This window comes from Ornithodoros turicata, chromosome 5 (genome assembly GCF_037126465.1).
Source record: "Ornithodoros turicata isolate Travis chromosome 5, ASM3712646v1, whole genome shotgun sequence".
NCBI lineage: Eukaryota > Metazoa > Arthropoda > Arachnida > Ixodida > Argasidae > Ornithodoros > Ornithodoros turicata.
In genome coordinates, this window is record NC_088205.1 from 59,333,519 (window position 1) to 59,351,704 (window position 18,186).

At 50.0% G+C, this 18,186-nt stretch overlaps 3 protein-coding genes across 3 annotated transcripts; 2 read left to right on the plus strand and 1 right to left on the minus strand.

Moving 5' to 3' along the window:
• On the minus strand, window positions 1–1,279 carry LOC135395890 (uncharacterized). The gene is made up of 2 exons (XM_064626978.1): window positions 890–1,279; window positions 1–813 (listed from the first exon to the last, which is right to left on the minus strand). The coding sequence occupies exons 1-2, from the start codon at window positions 1,277–1,279 to the stop codon at window positions 1–3; spliced, it is 1,203 nt and encodes a 400-aa protein (XP_064483048.1).
• A 2,525-nt stretch (window positions 1,280–3,804) lies between these two features.
• LOC135395891 (uncharacterized) lies at window positions 3,805–4,637 on the plus strand. Its single transcript, XM_064626979.1, has 2 exons — window positions 3,805–3,868; window positions 3,940–4,637. The coding sequence occupies exons 1-2, from the start codon at window positions 3,805–3,807 to the stop codon at window positions 4,635–4,637; spliced, it is 762 nt and encodes a 253-aa protein (XP_064483049.1).
• Window positions 4,638–10,192: 5,555 nt separating this feature from the next.
• LOC135394527 (antimicrobial peptide microplusin-like) lies at window positions 10,193–17,799 on the plus strand. Its single transcript, XM_064625307.1, has 6 exons — window positions 10,193–10,514; window positions 13,629–13,690; window positions 14,869–14,958; window positions 15,084–15,110; window positions 16,784–16,862; window positions 17,652–17,799. The coding sequence occupies exons 1-5, from the start codon at window positions 10,439–10,441 to the stop codon at window positions 16,853–16,855; spliced, it is 327 nt and encodes a 108-aa protein (XP_064481377.1). The 5' UTR covers window positions 10,193–10,438; the 3' UTR covers window positions 16,856–16,862; window positions 17,652–17,799.
• Window positions 17,800–18,186: the final 387 nt, after the last annotated feature.

Here is an 18,186-nt window from a genome sequence, read left to right on the forward strand (position 1 = left end):
TCAATTTGTCTCAAGTCGACCGAGTTTGAGTCGACCGAGACCTCCAAACAACTTTGGAAATTCCTTTCGTATGCTTACAGATGTCTCCTGGGCTATCGTCTGCACAATATTGATGAGTCTCAGCTCCATTTCAGTCCTGTAGCTCAACAGTGATGCCTGTGGTCCCCTCACGACGTATACCGGTGCCTCCACGTTGCTGTCTTTGAAGCTGAACAAAGCCGTGAATGCTCCCATAACAGGGATTTCTTGAGTAACCCCATAAGGTACCAGTCGTGTCGTCGTTGCCTTCAGGGGTGCCCGAAGGTGCTTTTTCCAGGTCCGCTCTCCGACCACGTTGACGCCAGCCCCAGTATCCAGAAAGAACTCCAGCGGCGTTTGATTTATGCTTACTGTAACTATCGGGAGCTTGGTTGCTGGGTTGCGTATGTGGAACACAGACTCGTCTGAACTGCAGTTGTGCTGAGTCTCTCTTGCCGAAATGGCAGCTGACGAAACCAGAGACCGAACCGCTTCTTTGTTCCTCGGAGTGCTCTTGCACCAGTTGGCGAAGTGGTTCTTCTTTTGGCACTTATGACATGTGGCTCCCCACGCTGGGCAGCTCGCTTTTCCATTCTTGTGAGGCCAGTTTCCCCCGCATCCGAAGCATTTTTGTGAGCTTCTGTGGTTGGAGCGATTCTCCTTGCGAGTGGCGCCTCCTCGCCAGGGCTTCTTCGCTGCCACTTTTTGAACTGTCTGATGTTGTGAAGGACCTTCTATGTTGGAAGCCTGTAGTTCTGCAATCTCAAGGCTTACGGCCAATTCCCAGTAGTTTGTCTAGGGTGATATCCGTTTCACAGAGTGTGGCGCGGCGTAATCTGTGTGACGCAGTTCCCTCGATTATTTGGGATACCAACTCTTTGTCAATATTCGCGAATTCGCATGTTGCTGCAAGCCTTCTCAGTCGGACTTGAAACTGGTCCAACGTTTCTCCAGTATCTTGCTTTGCTTGGGGAAATACGTGTTTCTCGTACACGGTATTCTTCTTAGGGGCGGAGTGCGCTTTCAAACGGGCGACAGCTGTGTCGTAGTCCGATTGCGTATCCGGGAGGGTTTGAAAAATGTCGTACACCTCCTCTCCGGCGTAATGAAGCAGCATAGTACGCTTTCTAGTGGGATCTGTGACGTTGGCGGCCAAAAGGAAGTTTTCGAAACGGGCGTCCCATTTAGTCCAACGCTGTGCGAGTGACGACGTGTCCGTGTGTGGATCGAACTTGGAGAACGCCGGTAGAAGGGTTTCCATATTCCTTACTTGTTCTTCGGTTCCCTGTTCTTGCTATCCTCGTGGGTTGCTGATGGAAAATACCTCGTCGCTAGCTTTTCCTGTGGTGTCTTGGACTTTAACGACGCAGAAACACTGCAACCACGTTGTTTATTTTCCCGACCAAAAAACTACATTCTACGTTTTCACTTCTACTTCCTTTTCCCTCTCTTCGTGTCCTCCGTCGTCGTCTTTCTTAACACTACAACACTACATCCCCGACCCCGACGTCGCGATCCATCTTGACGTCGTCACCCAGCCTACGGCGCTCCCCTCAGCGTTCTCGCGAGGCACCTCCAGGAGACTGTACAGGTTATTGTCTCTACCACAGGCGGTATGGCGTTCAAGCGCAGCACTGTATTCTCCCGTGCAGCTGGCAGGGAAGCCTTCCCGGAGGCCGGTAACGGCTGCGTCCGCCTCCACTCCTGACAGCAGCCGACTCTACTTCGTAACGGACAAGGCATCCGGGACCCGTTTTCTTGTAGATACCGGCGCAGAAGTCAGTATCCTACCAGCCGCGGCTGCCGAGCGCCACCGTACAGCCATGTTCCATCTAACCGCTGTGAATAATACCGGCATTCCCGTCTATCGACAACAGTCCCTTACCATCGACCTCGGGCTTCGGCGATCGTTTCCCTGTCTGTTTTTGGTCGCAGCCGTGGACAGACCTATCTTGGGAGCCGACTTCTTGCGGCATTTTCGTCTCCTGGTTGACGTAGCCCGCAAGCGCCTAGTCAACTCTTGCACCCAGCTGTCCGTCCATGCATTCATGGTTACCGACGCCTCGCCCGCCCCTTCTCCCGCAGGCACAACCATCTCCGCCCTGCTCTCCCCATATGCAGCGATATTGAAGCAATTCCCTTCCCTTACACAGCCACCCGACTGGTCGCAACCTGTGGCCCACGACGTCGTGCATTACATCGACACGACGGGAGCCCCTGTTTTCGCCCGCCCTCGTCGGTTGGCCCCAGAAAAGCTCAAGATCGCACGTAGCGAATTCGATCACATGCTGGCGATGGGCGTCGCACGGCCTTCCTCCAGCGACTGGTCATCTGCATTGCATATGGTGCCGAAGAAGCCGGGGGACTGGCGCCCATGCGGCGACTACCGCGCCTTGAACCTCGTCACAGTCCCCGGCCGGTACCCTCTCCCCTGTCTTCAGGATTTCACCGTCAACCTGCACGGCGCCACCATCTTGAGGAAGATAGACCTCATGAAAGCATACCATCAGATTCCGGTCGCCCCTGAGGATGTCAGGAAAACCGCCATCACCACCCCGTTCGGTTTGTTTGAGTTCCCGCGCATGCCCTTTGGGCTGCGCAATGCGGCTCAGACATTCCAGCGGTTCATTGACTCGGTCGTTCGCGGACTCCCATTCGTCTTCACCTACATAGACGACCTACTTGTTGCCAGCCCTTCACCTGAACTGCACGAGCAACACCTGTGCCTGCTCTTCCAGCGGCTCGCAGCCCACGGTATCGTGGCTAACGTGCAAAAGTGCGAATTTGGGGTTCCCGCCACCGAGTTCCTCGGACATCAGGTCACGGCCGAAGGTATAGCTCCACTCACCACCAAAGTGGACGCAGTTACCAACTATCCCCAGCCTCAACCTCTGCGTCAACTGCGCCGTTTCCTCGGCCTTGTTAATTTTTATCGGCGCTTTATCCCTCACTGCGCCGAAACCCTTCGCCCTCTTGAAGAACTCTTCCGTGGGAATAAGGCGGCTTCGTCGGTGCTACCGTGGAACCCTGAAGCTCACGCCGCGTTCCTTCAGATCAAGGAGGACTTGTCACGCTCGACCGTACTCTATCACCCCAAGCACCACGCCCCCACGGCCCTCATGTTAGATGCATCCGGAATAGCCGTCGGCAGTGTTCTCCAGCAGAGGGTAGACGGCGCTTGGCGACCCGTTGCTTTCTTCTCCAAAGGCCTCAAGCCTCCGGAGAAGACGTACAGCACCTTCGGCAGAGAACTGCTGGCCCCCTATCTCGCCGTGCGGCACTTCCGCCATTTTCTGGAGGGCCGCCCATTCACGATCCTAACGCATCATAAGCCCCTCACGTACGCGTTCACCTCGGCCAGCACACGCTATACTCTCCTCGAGAGATGCGTCACCTATCGTTTCTTGCCGAGTTTTCCACCGACGTGCAGCATGTCAACGGCACCGAGAACGGCCCTGCCGACGCTCTCAGCCGCGTGGAAGCTGTATCCGCCTCGCCACTGTCTCCCGAGGCCCTCGCCACCGCCCAAGCCGCTGACCACGAGCTACAGCGCTTGCGTGAGCGGGGCAACTCATCTCTGAAGTTCACGGACATTCCGATTCCTGGATGTGACCTCCTACTTTGCTGTGACTTCTCGAAAGCGCAGCCGAGGCCTTTTGTTCCAGAAGCGTACCGCCGACCGGTCTTTGCGGCCTTGCACAACCTGGCGCACCAAGGGATAGCGCCACCAAACGCCTCGTTGCTGAGCGCTATGTTTGGCCATCGATGCACAGAAACATTACAACTATGGTCCGCATATGCATACCGTGCCAGCGGTCGAAAGTCCACCTCCATACCGTGTCACCTCATGGCAAGTTCGACCTCCCGGACGCACGTTTCGACGTCGTGCACGTTGACATTGTCGGCCCCTCCCTGTCTCAGCCGGGTGTCGCTTCATCTTAACAGCAGTCGACAGGTACACCAGGTGGCCTGAGGCCACGCCCATCCCTGACCCCACCGCCAAGACTGTCGCTTCAGCTTTCCTCGCTACACGGGTCACACGTTTCGGCGTTCCTAGTCAAGTGACCACAGACCGCGGCCGCCAATTCGAGAGCAATCTCTTTTCATCGTTCACGCGGCTCATCGGCACGTCCCGCATATGTACGACGTCTTATCAACCTGCGTCCAACGGCCTTGTCGAGCGGCTGCACCGCACCCTTAAGGCTGCTCTAACTGCGTTCGAAGACAGAGTTCATTGGACAGACCATCTTCCACTCGCCCTCCTCGGTATTCTTACCTCCCTCAAACCCGACCACGGGTGGAGCTCGGCAGAACTGCCCTACGGACGTACCCTCCATCTGCCTGGAGAATTTTTGTTCCCCAGCAGTCCTGAGGAGACCCGTGTCACGGCTCCCGACATCCTACAACGCCTGCGACGCATCTTTGACCTCATCCGCCCCGTACCGCGTCGTCCCGGAAGCCTTACGTCTCTCAAGCCCTCGACGACGCTACCCACGTTTTCATCCGTACAGACGCCGTACGCAAGCCACTCACGCCCTTCTACACCGGTCCCCACCTCGTTATTGGCCGCGCCGGCAAGAACATGCGCGTCAGCGTGCACGGCAAGGATGACACAGTAAGCGTCGACCATGTGAAGCCAGCCTTCATAGAGAACCGGTCCGTCGCCGACCAGCCTGAAGTTTCCTCCTACATGTCACCCAGCAACGCCGCCCCGCAACCCCCCCCCCCCCAGCGAAAACCAAAGACCGTCACCCAGACCTCGGCGAAATCACGCATGATCACGATAACCCACAATAACCGCCATCACGATCACCAAAGGGATGAGTGTGGCTGTGATTGCAATCGTCATTGAATTGCCCTTGCGATGATCACGGCGCTTTGAAATAACATCAGGAAAACCTGTGGTGATCGCGATCGCACTCACGGCAGTAATCTGTATTTCGTGATTCCTGAATTGCGATAACGATGCCGCGCCTCTGCAGGCACTCATGGGAATTACAATGTGATTGCGATCAGGCTGCTTGCCGTGAGCGCGATTATTGCGCGATTATTCTGCAAAAGCGCAAAGTATAGGGAAGCGCGCACTTTCTGGGCGCCTTCGCAACGCCGTGTGTTCAGTCCCATTCTGATTAGTTCTATATTATGGTTGATGCTCTGCTTTTCTGCTGTCTACACTCAACAATCCCCTGCCCATAAAGTTCAAATATAAGAGGCGATATTTGCATAACGCTCGTCTTTGGATGCTTTCTCAAGTGTTGCTATCATGCTCCGACGTCTCTAATTTTTCGTATCTCGTCTTCGCCGATCACTGTGTCGTTGTGAATCTGTTTCCGGGTGACCAAATGTCTGTTGTCACGATGCTAGAATTTTGCAGTGTCGGCATGTGGTGGTGTGTGTCGTTTTCTGCTTGCCGCACTTTGCTTCGGCATGTAGACATACTGGTTACGAGAGGGCCAATGGCCACGACAGTTAGGAAATCTGTCATAATCGGTAGCCTACATTGTGCTTCTAATACCAATTATTTATTCAGCTGCGTCATGGAATTTCTCCGGCTTCCTGCCCTTTTGACCCCTTCACGCTTTCCGCCACGAGGATGACTTCTTCCACTGTAGTCTGGAGAAGCGAGGATTGTCGCGCCCTTTGTATTGCACCGGCCACCGAAAAAAGGCGTCCGACGCCACCGGCAGTGGCCGGTATGCGAAAGCAGACCTCCGCTAGACGACCCAGCTTATGATATCGACTGGTGTCGTGTTTCCAAAAGGTACAGACATCTTGAAGAATCAGAAATCAGGATGTCTTCTCGTTACTAGCAATTTGTAATATGGGAGTGCCCCAAGGGTCTATTTTGGGTCCGCTATTGTTTTTACTGTTCATCAAAGATCTTTATGCACACATAGCTTATTCAGATGTTTACTGGTATGCTGACGACACGACCCTACTATTAACTGGCAAGGATATTTCTGACCTTAACAAATTGGTCTATTGGTGCCGTTGCTATAAGTTACAGTTAAATGCCAGTAAAACAGTGACTATGATCTTTCACTCTCCCTATCGAAATATAGGTACACGCACATCACTATCGCTATTAGGTTCTCCATTGCAGTTTTGTCAAGAAACCAAATTTTAAGGCGTTGTAATTAGGCGGTGTCGCACATCAAACATATTGCTCGAAGGGTTTCATATGGCATTAGTGTCCTTGTCAAGTCCCGTCAGTATTTTCCAACATGCATATTACTTAATTAATATTGCGCTTTCATACATTCCCATTTCTCATATTGCTCTTCTGTGTGGGATATCACTTGTAAGACCCACTTATGTGTCCTGCTACAAAACCGTGCGCCGCCATGGCGTGAGCTCGTGCCCGCAACAACGCATCACATCCCGGGTTTACGGAAGAAGAGCGAGTCCAGTCTCCTGGTGGCTAGAATGGCGGTTGAGAACCTGATAAGCGACGTCTACCACACGCATACTCTGGTGTTCACGGATGGCTCCATTGACTACCGTTCGAAGAGCGCTACCAGTGCGTACTCCATCCCATCAATGAACGTGGCCTGGCAAGGGAAATCAGCTCGTTACCCTATTTCATCTACGACGGACGAACTCCTGGCCTTGTTACACGCAGCTGCTGCGTTTCAAGTCAATGGAATAGCTAAGGACGTTTTACTTACGGACTTCAGAGGTGCCCTCTGTAACGTGATGAACCCCCATGTGTGGTAGCATCCTAGCCCGCTGTATAAGGAGGTCGCGTGCCCAGCATAAGCTAACCAGAGGTGATCTTACCCTTCAATGGATCCCGTCTCATGTCGGCTTCAGAGGCAACGAACGAGCGGACCAGCTAGCATCCTCAGCACACCACAGCTGCAACCCTTGCTTACCAGTTCCGGCCGACACCGCAGGCACATGGCATTCAAACACCTAGTTGAAGTGCGTCATCCTGGCAGATAGGACACCATGCAGAATCATCGACCCTCTCTTCCCACGAAAGATCTTCCCCGTGTTTTGCAGACAATGCTTCATCGGTTACGCTCGGGATCTGCGTTCACGAACTCGCAACTAGAGCCCTGCACGGGCCCGGGCTCCCGACCCGGGCCGGCCCTGTTATTAGCTGTGTGCTCCGGGCCGGGCCGAGCCCGGGCCGACAAAATACGCCAGCACCGCGGGCCGGGCCGGGCCCGGGCCGACAAATATGTTCCCGAGAGTCAGGCCCGGCCGGGCCACGCAGCTAATTCCACACAATGGCGATGCATTAGTTCATATCATCATGCGCTTGCGTCATTCCTGTGCATATTTTGCAAAGACAAGCAAAGGATACTGCATTATGCATATGATTCGACCCTCTAGAACATTCTCCTAGCCACTTTACATTGCTCCTCACTCCTCACATATTTCACAATCACTTTTGCAAAGCTTGGTGAGAGGGGTAGGGACTGGGAGAAGCAGTTTGTAGACAGCATGCTCTACCTCCGCAAAATCTTGAGAGTGTAACGATAGCGCCCATGCCCGCGTGCGTTCTGGATTTAATTTGGTCTCGTGCGGTTACGGTGTTAAACTGACATCACTTGTATGTTTGTCTTCTCTCCTTATAAATTTACTTATAAATTTGTTTGATAATCGCCATAAACGCGTACGTCGCGGCTGGAAATACTAGGTCGGGATCTACTCGCCGGGTCACCGGGCCGGGCTCTATTTGCATAGACGCCGGGCCGGGGTCTCTAGTCACTGGGTCACCGGGCCAGGCCGGGCCGACCCGGGCCGCATAAAAATATGAAGATCCGGGCCCGGGTCGGGCCATTTTTCGATGCACCCGGGCCGGGCCGGGCCCGGAAAAGTCGGCCCGTGCAGGGCTCTACTCGCAACTGTTCAAGATCGGCTCCAGGGGCTCCAGGGAGGACTCCAGTTGCGGCCACTGTAATCATCCGGAGACTATCGCACATATCATGACAGAATGCCGCGCATACCATACTATGCGGGAAACTCACCTTCCCCACGCCAGGCTTGGCATACTGACGGACGTCCTCTTCCCCGATGATTCTTGTGCAGAACGACTTGCAAAAACTCGCGACCTCGTGCGTTTTCTTCAAGAAACGGGCCTTGCGGAAAGACCACTCTAGCGCACCTCTCATCTACAGTGTGCCTCCGTCCCATCAGTATCAGTCATCCTGCCTATGCCTCACTTTGAAATTGTCAACTCTCTTCTACCCCTCTTTTTTTTCTTTTTTTTTTGCTACAGTCGTGACGATGCCCACTTGAGTGCGGCCAGCAACTTCAAACCCCCCCCCCCCCCCCCCCCCCCCCGTTGGAGCAGGGTGGCTGCCCGTTCGGACGGCTGCAGCTACATTTCATATGGGTGAAAGACGTGGTTCACGTGATGCTAGTGTTAGTGGCGGCTTGCTATGCCGCTGTCGTTTATGTTGCTGCCGCTGTCGATGTGTTTAGGAAAGTATATATAGTGCTTTAAGGGCTTGGATGTTGTGTTCCTTCTTCTGCCAGGTCCCCATCATTTTGCAGAAGGAGAAAGGCCTGCTGTCCATCTTTTGGAGTTTTGCTTGGAGGCGTATTCTGTCGTCTTTGTGGTCTGGGCACTGGATCATGATATGGAGCGTATCCTGCGGTACTGTGTACCTCCTGCACAACCTTGTGGTGGATGCTTCCAGCTTGTGTACAGGGTAGTGGCCGTGAACATGGCTCCCAGTCGTGCTCGATGGATTGACGTCTTGATATGGGTCGGCTGATGTCATAGGGGAAGGCAGTGCATGGCTTCAGCGTTGATGAAGGAGAAGTAGTCCTCTGGTCGAAGGGACTTTTTCCATGCTCTGCGGGCCCGCCTTGTGGAGTTCTTCCTGAGGAAAGCTTTTGTATCTGATTTCGCAAAGGGGACTGCCGAGAGCCTGGTTTTGGTGAGGGCGACTTTGGCTGTTTGGTCTGCTACTTCGTTCCCGGGAATCCCACAGTGCGATGGTACCCACTGCACCCGTATTTTGTGCCTTTGGCTGTAGCAGAGTTGTTTGCCTTCGAGATTTCGTATGCGAGAATGTCAATTGGGTCCTGTCTTGAAGGGTTTCGAGGGCAGCCTTGGAGTCCGAGCAGATGTCCCAGTTGTCCGCTGGGGAATTCTGTATGCGCCGGAAGGCCTTCAGTAGGGCGTGGAGCTCTGCTGTTGTGGACGATGTGGCATGGCTCCCATGTTTCATATCGTGATACTCATATTCGTCCAGGACGTAATAGCATATGTTGTTCTAGGTTTGATTTATCGCATTTTAAAACTTAATCTAACTTTGCCTCAGATAAATTTTCGCAATTTGAATTCAAGCTCGCGTACTAGGGCACGAGCAAGTGGAACGTTGAGAGAGAGAGAGAGAGAGAGAGATACATGATGACGATGATATGGGGATGGAATGTTGAATCTACCAAAGATCAGTACAAATTACGGCACAGGCTATCGTTTTCGTTTCGTGTGGTATGTGATTGGAACCTGTAGCCGCCTGAAATAAAAAAAAAAATGTGCTTATTCATCTTTTAGAAAACAGGTAAAAAATGTATTGTTAATTAACAGTTCCTGGTCCTCATGTTTCCTGTCATGTACTGCGCGCCATTTTGTGTGTGTGTTTTATTTCCCTGACTGTATTATTTTCATGTATTATGATTTATGATTTGTGCTGTTGTTGTGATTAACGCACTCTTCAAGGAGGAGCATTCAACCGGGTGTTTCCCTCTGGCTCCTCCATCTCTATTATTCCCAGTTAAGATGTATCCTGGGTAGAATAAAATAAAAATGAAATTAAATGAAACGAGACAGGAGGCGATGTGAGCTTCTCCTCACAATATTTACGTGGGAGAAGCATGCAGATAAGGACAAAACGAACACATGAAACAAAGAAACGAGGACGGTTTCGTTCAAAGCCTAATCGTCTCAGCAACGACCTACGAACTTTACCGGTTAGCAGAGGACACGTTGCTCCCGGCTAGGACGTGATAGGGAAAGCATATGAAGTTCTTGGCAGACGCTTTGTTATTGCCACTTAAAAACACCTCTTTCTTGCGGTCACAACATTTCAAAACTCTGATGTTCTTATCGGGGACGTTGCACAACAACAGGAGACCTTGTTGTCAACAACCGGTCCTAAGGCAGAAATGAGCGTAATTATTCTACAAGCAGGCGCACGCGTACTGTTTCAGCGTGCCAATGCGATGTTTTCACAGTGACAGACAATTAGGTTTTCCTCGTTTCCTGGATGTGCAAGACGTCCCAACGTGCTGAAATAACCGCCGGTTATAGCGGAGGCGGGACAAGAGATTACCCTTCGTCCGCTCATTCAGCAGCGATGACGCAGAACGCATTCGATATATAAGCGGGCACAAGTTAACTAGTGAGCACGCAGCGTCTGCGAGAGAGTAAAAGACATCTACGTACTACTCTACCATGAAGGGTCTCTTTGGCGTTGCTGTTCTGGCCGCGGTTGTTCTGTTGGCGTCGGCTTATCATCTGGAGTTGTGCAGTGAGTATTATTTTGAACCTTGTTTTCTGTGAAAATAAGTCGTGCTGGCCAGGAGGTCGGCTCTTGGACATCATGCTACAGTGTGGTCGAGTACAACACGTGGAGACGTTCCAAGAGTGACAGCCAGGGATTTCCGCAGGGTCTGGAAGGTTGCCTATTTTTTTATAGGCATTTCTGCGTTTTTGGCAGGTATTTCAGGGGTGTCGCAAGATGTTTGCGGGGTATATGGGGTATCAGGGAGTACTGAGAAAATCCCAGGGGGCAGCATTCCCGAAAGGGGATGTCGGACGGGAGGGGTCATTCTTTTCAACGTAACTATAAGGTAAGGTGCGTTATAGTTTAGTCAAGAACCAAAAGGTGAAACTCGAAATAAATGAAGACGAACGAAGCCCCAACAAAACATTTACTCACCGAGACTAATCATTGGTGCATTGCCTTGCTTCATTTATATTCCGTTTTACTTTCGTTTTTCAATGAGAATATTTTCTGACAAGTGTACAAGGTCTTTGCAGCAGAACAAATTCCCAAACTGAAGAGTGAACCCTCGTTATAACGAAACTACGTTTTTCGAAATTATCGGTTTATTCGAAGTCTTACGCTGTGCCTACCGATTTCCACGAGTTTCTAACACGATAATTCGAAGTGTCCTGCCAACCGACTCTGCTTAGCGCGAAGGGCGAGCTAGCAGAAGCTCGTGAGCTCGTTGATGTATTATTGTTTTACCTCTTTTTGTTTCCCCTGTAAATGAAACGATTGCCAAGGTGCCCACAACCAGGGGCGAAGCGACTATTGCTGCTTCTGTGACGCATTCGGTTATATAGATTTTTTTCTTCCGTTCCTTTTACTCGTTTAGAACCAGGGTGTGTATATTCTGCGACAAGATTTTTTTCTCGCTATTGTGCAGTCTTTAGGCAATGCTTCTAGAGCGCATGTGTGGGGCTTCAAAACGGTGCTAAATATTGGGAGGTGATGCGTTCGAAGAATAGTTTGGGCTGGTTGGTGTAGTAAATTCATACTGAAGCTAGAAAAGGACGAGACAAGTAAGCCGCACTTTCAACCGCCGTATTAAAAACGAAAAACTAACAAGGAGTGCACCATTCAGTGTTCCTGCTTCATTTGTCACGTACAGCGGTTACTTGTCATGAGTATATGGATGCGTTCAAACACTAGTACCAACTGTGTTGGTCCTCTGGGGTTTCTTGACAGACATTTTAGACGGATGTCGGCACAGTAGGACCAGGATTATCGCTAATGCACATGTCTCTTACTCCTTCCTGTCCTCTCTCTGTCTCATCCACCTCCCTGTCCAAGGGCGCGTTCCTCGCCATTTCGCAGATTCGCAAGTTTGCATTTGCTCCGCTCTATCGCCACGTCGCAGATTCACAAGTTTGCGTTCACTCCACCCGTCACCATAGCAACAGGCGGGCCACGTGGTACTCTTCGCGGGGTGAGCGCTAAAAAGCCGAACGCTGCCATCCCGTGCGCCTATATGATCGTCGGCGTTGGGAGAGGTGATCGACCCCGAAATCGTACCTCTGGGCATTTGGGAGAGGGAAACGCGGGTAAACCCTCCTCTCCCATGTAGAGCCCCCATAGAACCCATCCCGATTTTTTTTTTTTTTTCATTACGCAGCTGGTGATCAATACGCGACGTTCGCGTTGGAAATAAATTTTTATGTGCTCTTAAACCTAGAAGGCATCGCTGATAACGACCCAATGCGCAGATACCGCAATCATGGGGATCCCTTCGTGTGACTATGTGGGGAAAGATGAATAAAGGGAGCATGAAAACAAAGATATTTCGTATGAACAATGTTAGCTTTGTGTTCACAGTAAACTTGTTCACGACACCAAGTAAGCTGGGTACCGTGTGATCTCCTGCCAAATTACCCGACTTGAATATCAACCTGAACCTGTATTAGATATTCCGTGCAATATTTTCATGAAGCGTCAGATAATAAAATACAAGTATAATACAAGCAGCCAATGGACGACAAATGCGGAGAACAGAAAATTTTATTCTCAATGCGCTCTCGTGCAGCGCGGGGGACGGCGATTGAGCCGCTACAAAGCAACGGTCTTTTCTTTCTTTTTGCTAGCACCATGGCCTTTGGTCCACCTCTGGCATAGCACTGACGAGGACGGAGCAAACGCGAACAAAGTTAAAATCTGGGCAGGTTAATAACTCATTTTAAAATCTATAAAACTCCAGTGCTGAGTAAAAAAAGGGACAAAGAACAGCACAAGTAAGGACAAACAACGACTGCACTGACCTGCCAACCAAAGGTTCATTCCATCGAACGGGAACTTGCGTTAGTTAAGTTATGAAGTGGCGAGGAACGCGCCCCAGGTTTGCGCATCAGTCAGTTAGACATTTGCATCGCGGTGCTACTCAAACGTTGAAATTCGCTTTTGCTTGTTCACCCATGTGGAACCTAGAATCAAGGGGCACTTCTTTGGAAACGAGATTACTTGCGGCGCTTTCAAGCCACACTCGATCCGACTCTAACCAGGAAGGCCCAGACTTCCTTGAACCTCCTTCCATATTTCACGTTTTACATCAAACAGAACGAGACACAGCAGGGTTCCTGTTCGTAGTATCTAATCTTTCTGTCCCACATAATGAACCTCATTTGATAGGATATAAGGAACAAAGCTACTTTAATACGACACAATAATATACAGGGCAGAAACGGGACTGTTAGGGTAAGCCCTGAGGTTTTATGTTGATTCTCTCCTCTCTTGCCTGTAGTGGCTTTAATACTGTTAAAGAAAACGCAACTTAAGTCAAGGAGGCAGTGATGATAATGATGATCAAGGGAGGTTCTAGGGGGGTGGGGGTGTCCGGATGTCCTCACCCCCTCCTCATTTTCTGTCTTCACATAGTGTTTAATTGACCCGGTATCGCGTATGTGGTATATGCTGTCCATGGCTGGACTCCCTCCTCAGAAAAATCCTGGATCTGTCCCTGAGATGATGATGATGGCTCTGGTGGGCGGTGGCGGAGATAAGAAAACAACAACTCAGGACGCGCGATCACCCCCACCCCCTTCCCAAAGCAGCACCACCTAAATTACAGGATATGTAATTCGAGCAATTGTCTGTCGATTTCAGAAAAAGACGACCAAACACTCAAGGGTCTGTTGAAGTGTCAGCGAGACCATGCCACAGCTGAAGTGAGTAAATTATTGGGTTACCCGCTATGCTGCAAAATAAAACGGAATTTAATTGAATTGTGCGAGACGTATATAATGGCGCTGAAAACGACAGGGACGTGTGTAGTTCACTTAATTGTTTGCAGTGAAAAACCCTAAGTACTGCACTTACGCTTTAGTGGAGTACATGGTTTAGAACAGTGTATTGATTCCTTTATCCAATTACCGCGGACGATTTCAAGCACAGGCTTTCTGTGGCTACCACTGCGGCTGATTATACAGCTGGTCTCCACAGTGACAATCGCTGAAAACGCAGCCGCGACTGGCGGACTTCTTTGCAGCAGGATGCATGGCGTTACTCGCGCGCCTACTCATCAAAAGCTATTAAAAGGCGTGTGTTTCCATGGTAACTGGGTGCTCTTCACCAGGAAAATTGCACGTTGTTGGTACGCTCGCAGGGAAAAGCCTTGCCTATGAAATTCAGTATATGGCCTATGAACTTACTCAGTTGTCTCACGACGTAAACCCCCAATTATATAACAAAAATATATAAAGAAATTAACTTCACCACATAGCACGCTCCTAGCCAACCATCATCTCGAGTGACAACGTTCTCGCCCTAGATTTGTTGAAAACGGGATGCGGAGCCTATTCTGTGCCGTGCATAATGACCCAAATTGGGCTCCGCATTCCCTTTTCCAACAAATCTAGGGCGAGAACGTTGTCATTCGAGATGGTGGTTGGCTAGGAGCTTGCTACGTGGTGTTCATTTTTAAGAGTGTCACTCTAAAAACAGAACTTCACCGCATAGCACGCGTTGAGCCAACCATTGCCAAGAATGATAGGGTTATCGCTTCTGATTGGAAGGGAGATGTGGGCGTACGCCTTTTTGTGGCAATTTGGATATATGAAAACTGCCACAAAAAGGCGTACGTCCCCCTTTCTTTTCGAATCAGAAGCGATAACTCTATCATTCGTGGCAATCATTGGCGCACAGCGTGCTCTGCGGTGAAGATCTGTTTTTAGAGTATACTGTCATATGCTGTTCAGGCGGTTTTCTCAATGCCTTTAAAAGTAAAATCGGGCAGCGAGTATATATATGGTATCTGGGGTGCAGCCATAGCGCTTTGCGGTCTCAAATTGCTATTGAAAAGTCTATAATTTTGGTTTTGTGTTGAACTATTTGTTATGCTATACAGTTGAAGACGAAGATCGACCGTGCGGACAGACAACTCCAGTGCGACAGTGAGTTCTGCAGCGTCCGTAAGCTGTGTGCTCAACCTAACTTCGTAAGTGGCAAACAACATTAACTTCGACATTGACTCATATATATAGTTTCTGAAAATGACTTTCATTTATTTTCTTGCGATGTGCCTCGCAAACCCTAATTGCATTTGCATATTGGTTCCTACAGGAGACCGCTCTGAAGAGGTTCTTCACTGTAAGTTTTCGTACTTCCCATTACTCTAGTAGCTCAGTATTCCAGGGTATGTAAAAAAGAAAAAAACATATAAAAATATATTGATGCAATACAAATTAAAGGGGCAGTAAAGCGCAAAAGTTTCTGCTCGTGCACTCTAAAAACAGATCTCCACCATAGCACGCTCTGCGCCAATTATGGCCACGAACGACAGGGGTATCACTTCTCATTCGAAGGGAGAGGAGGGCGTACGCCTTTTTGTGGCAATTATCATATATCCAAACTGACACAAAGAGACGTACGTCCTCCTCTCTCCTCGAATCGAAATCGACAATTAGCCCTATCGTTCGCGGCAGCGGTTGGCGCAGAGCGTGCTATACGGTGAAGCTCTGTTTTTAGAGTGTGGAATAAAAGATGCCGTTACAAAAGGAGCGGGATTCATCCGTTGCGTCGTCCGTGAGCAGGGTTGCCAGTTCAAAATCCTGAAAAGACGCCAACGCGCCACGAGAAAGTAGCCAAAAGTAGCCAATTTCCCTCGTATGTAGCAGTTCTGTAGCCATGCAGTGGTGTGCAGGCATCATATCAAGGAAGAACTCTAAAGGAGTACTAAAACCTCAGCAGCCAAACAAAACAGTCCGAAGGACATCGTATATCTACACAGAGAGAAGGCCGATCATCAAGGGAAGCATGCAGGCTTGAACCCACTGCACGTAACTGGGCATTATGCAGTGCACGATGAGAGCTACTCCAAGTTAGGTACAGAAATGTAGCACGAAGAAGTATCCACAAAAGTAGCCAAGAAAATAGCCAAGTCGCCATTGCTCAAATTTCGGTGCCACGAAAGTCAGAAAACAGTCAATTTGGCTCAAAGTATCCAAGGCCCTGAGTTATGCGCGAAGGAAACCGCAAGTCGCGCTTTCCCTCCCTCGCAAGAGGCGGTGCAAAGAGGGTGTCGGGGGAGGGATATTGAGGGACATCGTTCGCAGAGGCCAATTGAACGTGGCCTCTCGCACAGCCGTCGCGAGGCGAGTTTGCGCCCAGGGCAGGGTAAACGTAAAGCGCCTCTCTCTCTCGCTGCCTCAGAAGTTCTGTAAACAAGGAAAAGGAAACGCATATTTGAACTGCCAAGATCGTAAATCTAAAATCTCTTCATTCCCGCTTTATACTGTGTAACCAACCTGCCAGGGCCTGCCGTTCGGCGCCCTCTCTGGCCAGAGGGCCCGGGGCAGCTGCCCCACTCGCACCCCTGTCGCTACGGCTCTGGCCTCTCGAGAAGGAGAGAAAATGGAAAGCGCAAACCGCGCTTTCCCTCCTTCGCAAGAGGCGGTGCGGAGAGGATTTCGGGGGAGGGTATTGAGGGACATCGTTTGCGGAGGCCGATGGGACGTGGTCCCTCGGGAAGGAGAGAAAATGGAAAGCGCAAATCGCTATTTGCTCCGCGTATCAATCACCAACGGTGCGACGGCTAGATCCCGTTCCTTTTGTATTGCTGTCAAAGTAAGGGCGTCGTTTATTCCTCGTGCAGAAATATCCACAGTTCATTGTCTTTTCAAAACAGAAAGAAAACGGATCAGAAATTGTCATGTATACCGAAAGCAAAACACGGTACATATGAAATATACTAGACGAAGTTTCTACAAGATTTGGTTCCCAGTGCTTCTCGTAAAAGAGGCTTCACTGCATGCTTTCTGCAGGAGAGTGAAATCGAAGAATTGTACGAAATCGCAAATCACTGCGACCGTGACAGCCACGTCCACCACCACTGAGTCGAGGGTGAGTCTCTTAAATAACTTATTGCCCAACGCGTTAGAAAATCCTCCAGTAAACTTTGAATCCACGTGTATACATTGACTGCTGATATGGCTCACAGGCGTATGACATTTCTCCACGTAAATTACTCAACGTTTATAGGCATATCTAATACCCTTGTCACGTGGTCAGTGCTCAATGATAATTGAAACAAATGACCATTGAACGATCATTGAATGACCATTTTTCTCTCCTTTTGTTCTTATTGTGATATGACCGGGACAACAACGTTGAAACCCGGGTCTGACAGTGTACATTTATCGCACGTTTCTTTCTCTCTCTCTCTCTGTTCTCTCTTTTTATGTGCATAGGATTGAGTTCTTGGTGTGACAGGACCGTATCACAGGGCTCGTCCTCATGGTCCCATTGAACTCTGTATCTTTTACCTGACATAAATAAGAGAAATCTTGAACTAGGGTGCTTGAATAGTGGGGGGGAGTAGTGGGGAGCTAGCATTCAGGCACCCTACATTGAACCAGAGCATGCATTGAACACGGGCTTAGCGACAACCAGCGTGCGATGTGTCGACTTCTCGCAGTGCGCTGGATCGAATGCTCACCGACAGGTTCACACGTGACACGCTTGATGGCGCTACAGGTTGAATGGCCGTTGCTTTCGATGGTAATTGAAAACTGTCCATGTGATAAGGGTACAAGATAAGGAATGCCTAAACCTGGAATACCTCGTCGGTCATAATTTGATAATACAGTATTTCTTTCGTATAATATTTTCCCCCTTCTTTGCCTACTGTAGGCCTCAAACGAAGTACACCCGAAGAGAGGTCAAACCAGCCTTCGAAGAATAACAAGGCCACGAATACTTGAGTGTATGCTGGTCATTGAATTCGATTTATTAATAAAGTGTCGTCGACGAGTGTCGGCATGTCGGACTAAAGCGGAAACTTCTGATAGCTGCAATCTGTCCCAGTATCGAGACTGTGCACGTCTGCATGTGTAAGACTGCGCGAAGGACGTGGGAAAAGCTCCGGAAGGTATACAGCGGGACCAAACCTCAGCAACAAGCTCTGCCTACTGAGGAAGTTGTATCAGTCAGTTTCAGTACAGAGGAAGACATGCGTAGCACGTCCGGCACACCTTAGAACTTGCGGAGCGTCTCACAGGGATTGGACAGGGGACTGTAGATTTCGAGGTAGCTCCTTTGCTCATTAGTGGTCTGCCTGATACCTACGAGGCCCTCGTGACAGCTCTTGATGCTCGTCTGGATTAAGTTCTAACGCTCGAATACGTTAAAGGCAAGCTCGCAGACGAATGCAAATGAAAGCAGGATA

What these genes read in the sequence shown, in the direction of transcription:
- LOC135395890 (XM_064626978.1), bottom strand. Translation starts at nt 1,279, where the DNA reads ATGGAAACCCTTCTACCGGCGTTCTCCAAGTTCGATCCACACACGGAC. An exon ending in CGAATATTGACAAAGAGTTG is followed by an intron (nt 814 to 889) that starts GTATCCCAAATA and finishes ATATCACCCTAG; the next exon opens with ACAAACTACTGGGAATTGGC.
- LOC135395891 (XM_064626979.1), top strand. Translation starts at nt 3,805, where the DNA reads ATGGTCCGCATATGCATACCGTGCCAGCGGTCGAAAGTCCACCTCCAT. An exon ending in CCATACCGTGTCACCTCATG is followed by an intron (nt 3,869 to 3,939) that starts GCAAGTTCGACC and finishes TCCCTGTCTCAG; the next exon opens with CCGGGTGTCGCTTCATCTTA.
- LOC135394527 (XM_064625307.1), top strand. Translation starts at nt 10,439, where the DNA reads ATGAAGGGTCTCTTTGGCGTTGCTGTTCTGGCCGCGGTTGTTCTGTTG. An exon ending in TTATCATCTGGAGTTGTGCA is followed by an intron (nt 10,515 to 13,628) that starts GTGAGTATTATT and finishes TGTCGATTTCAG; the next exon opens with AAAAAGACGACCAAACACTC. An exon ending in CTCTGAAGAGGTTCTTCACT is followed by an intron (nt 15,111 to 16,783) that starts GTAAGTTTTCGT and finishes TGCTTTCTGCAG; the next exon opens with GAGAGTGAAATCGAAGAATT.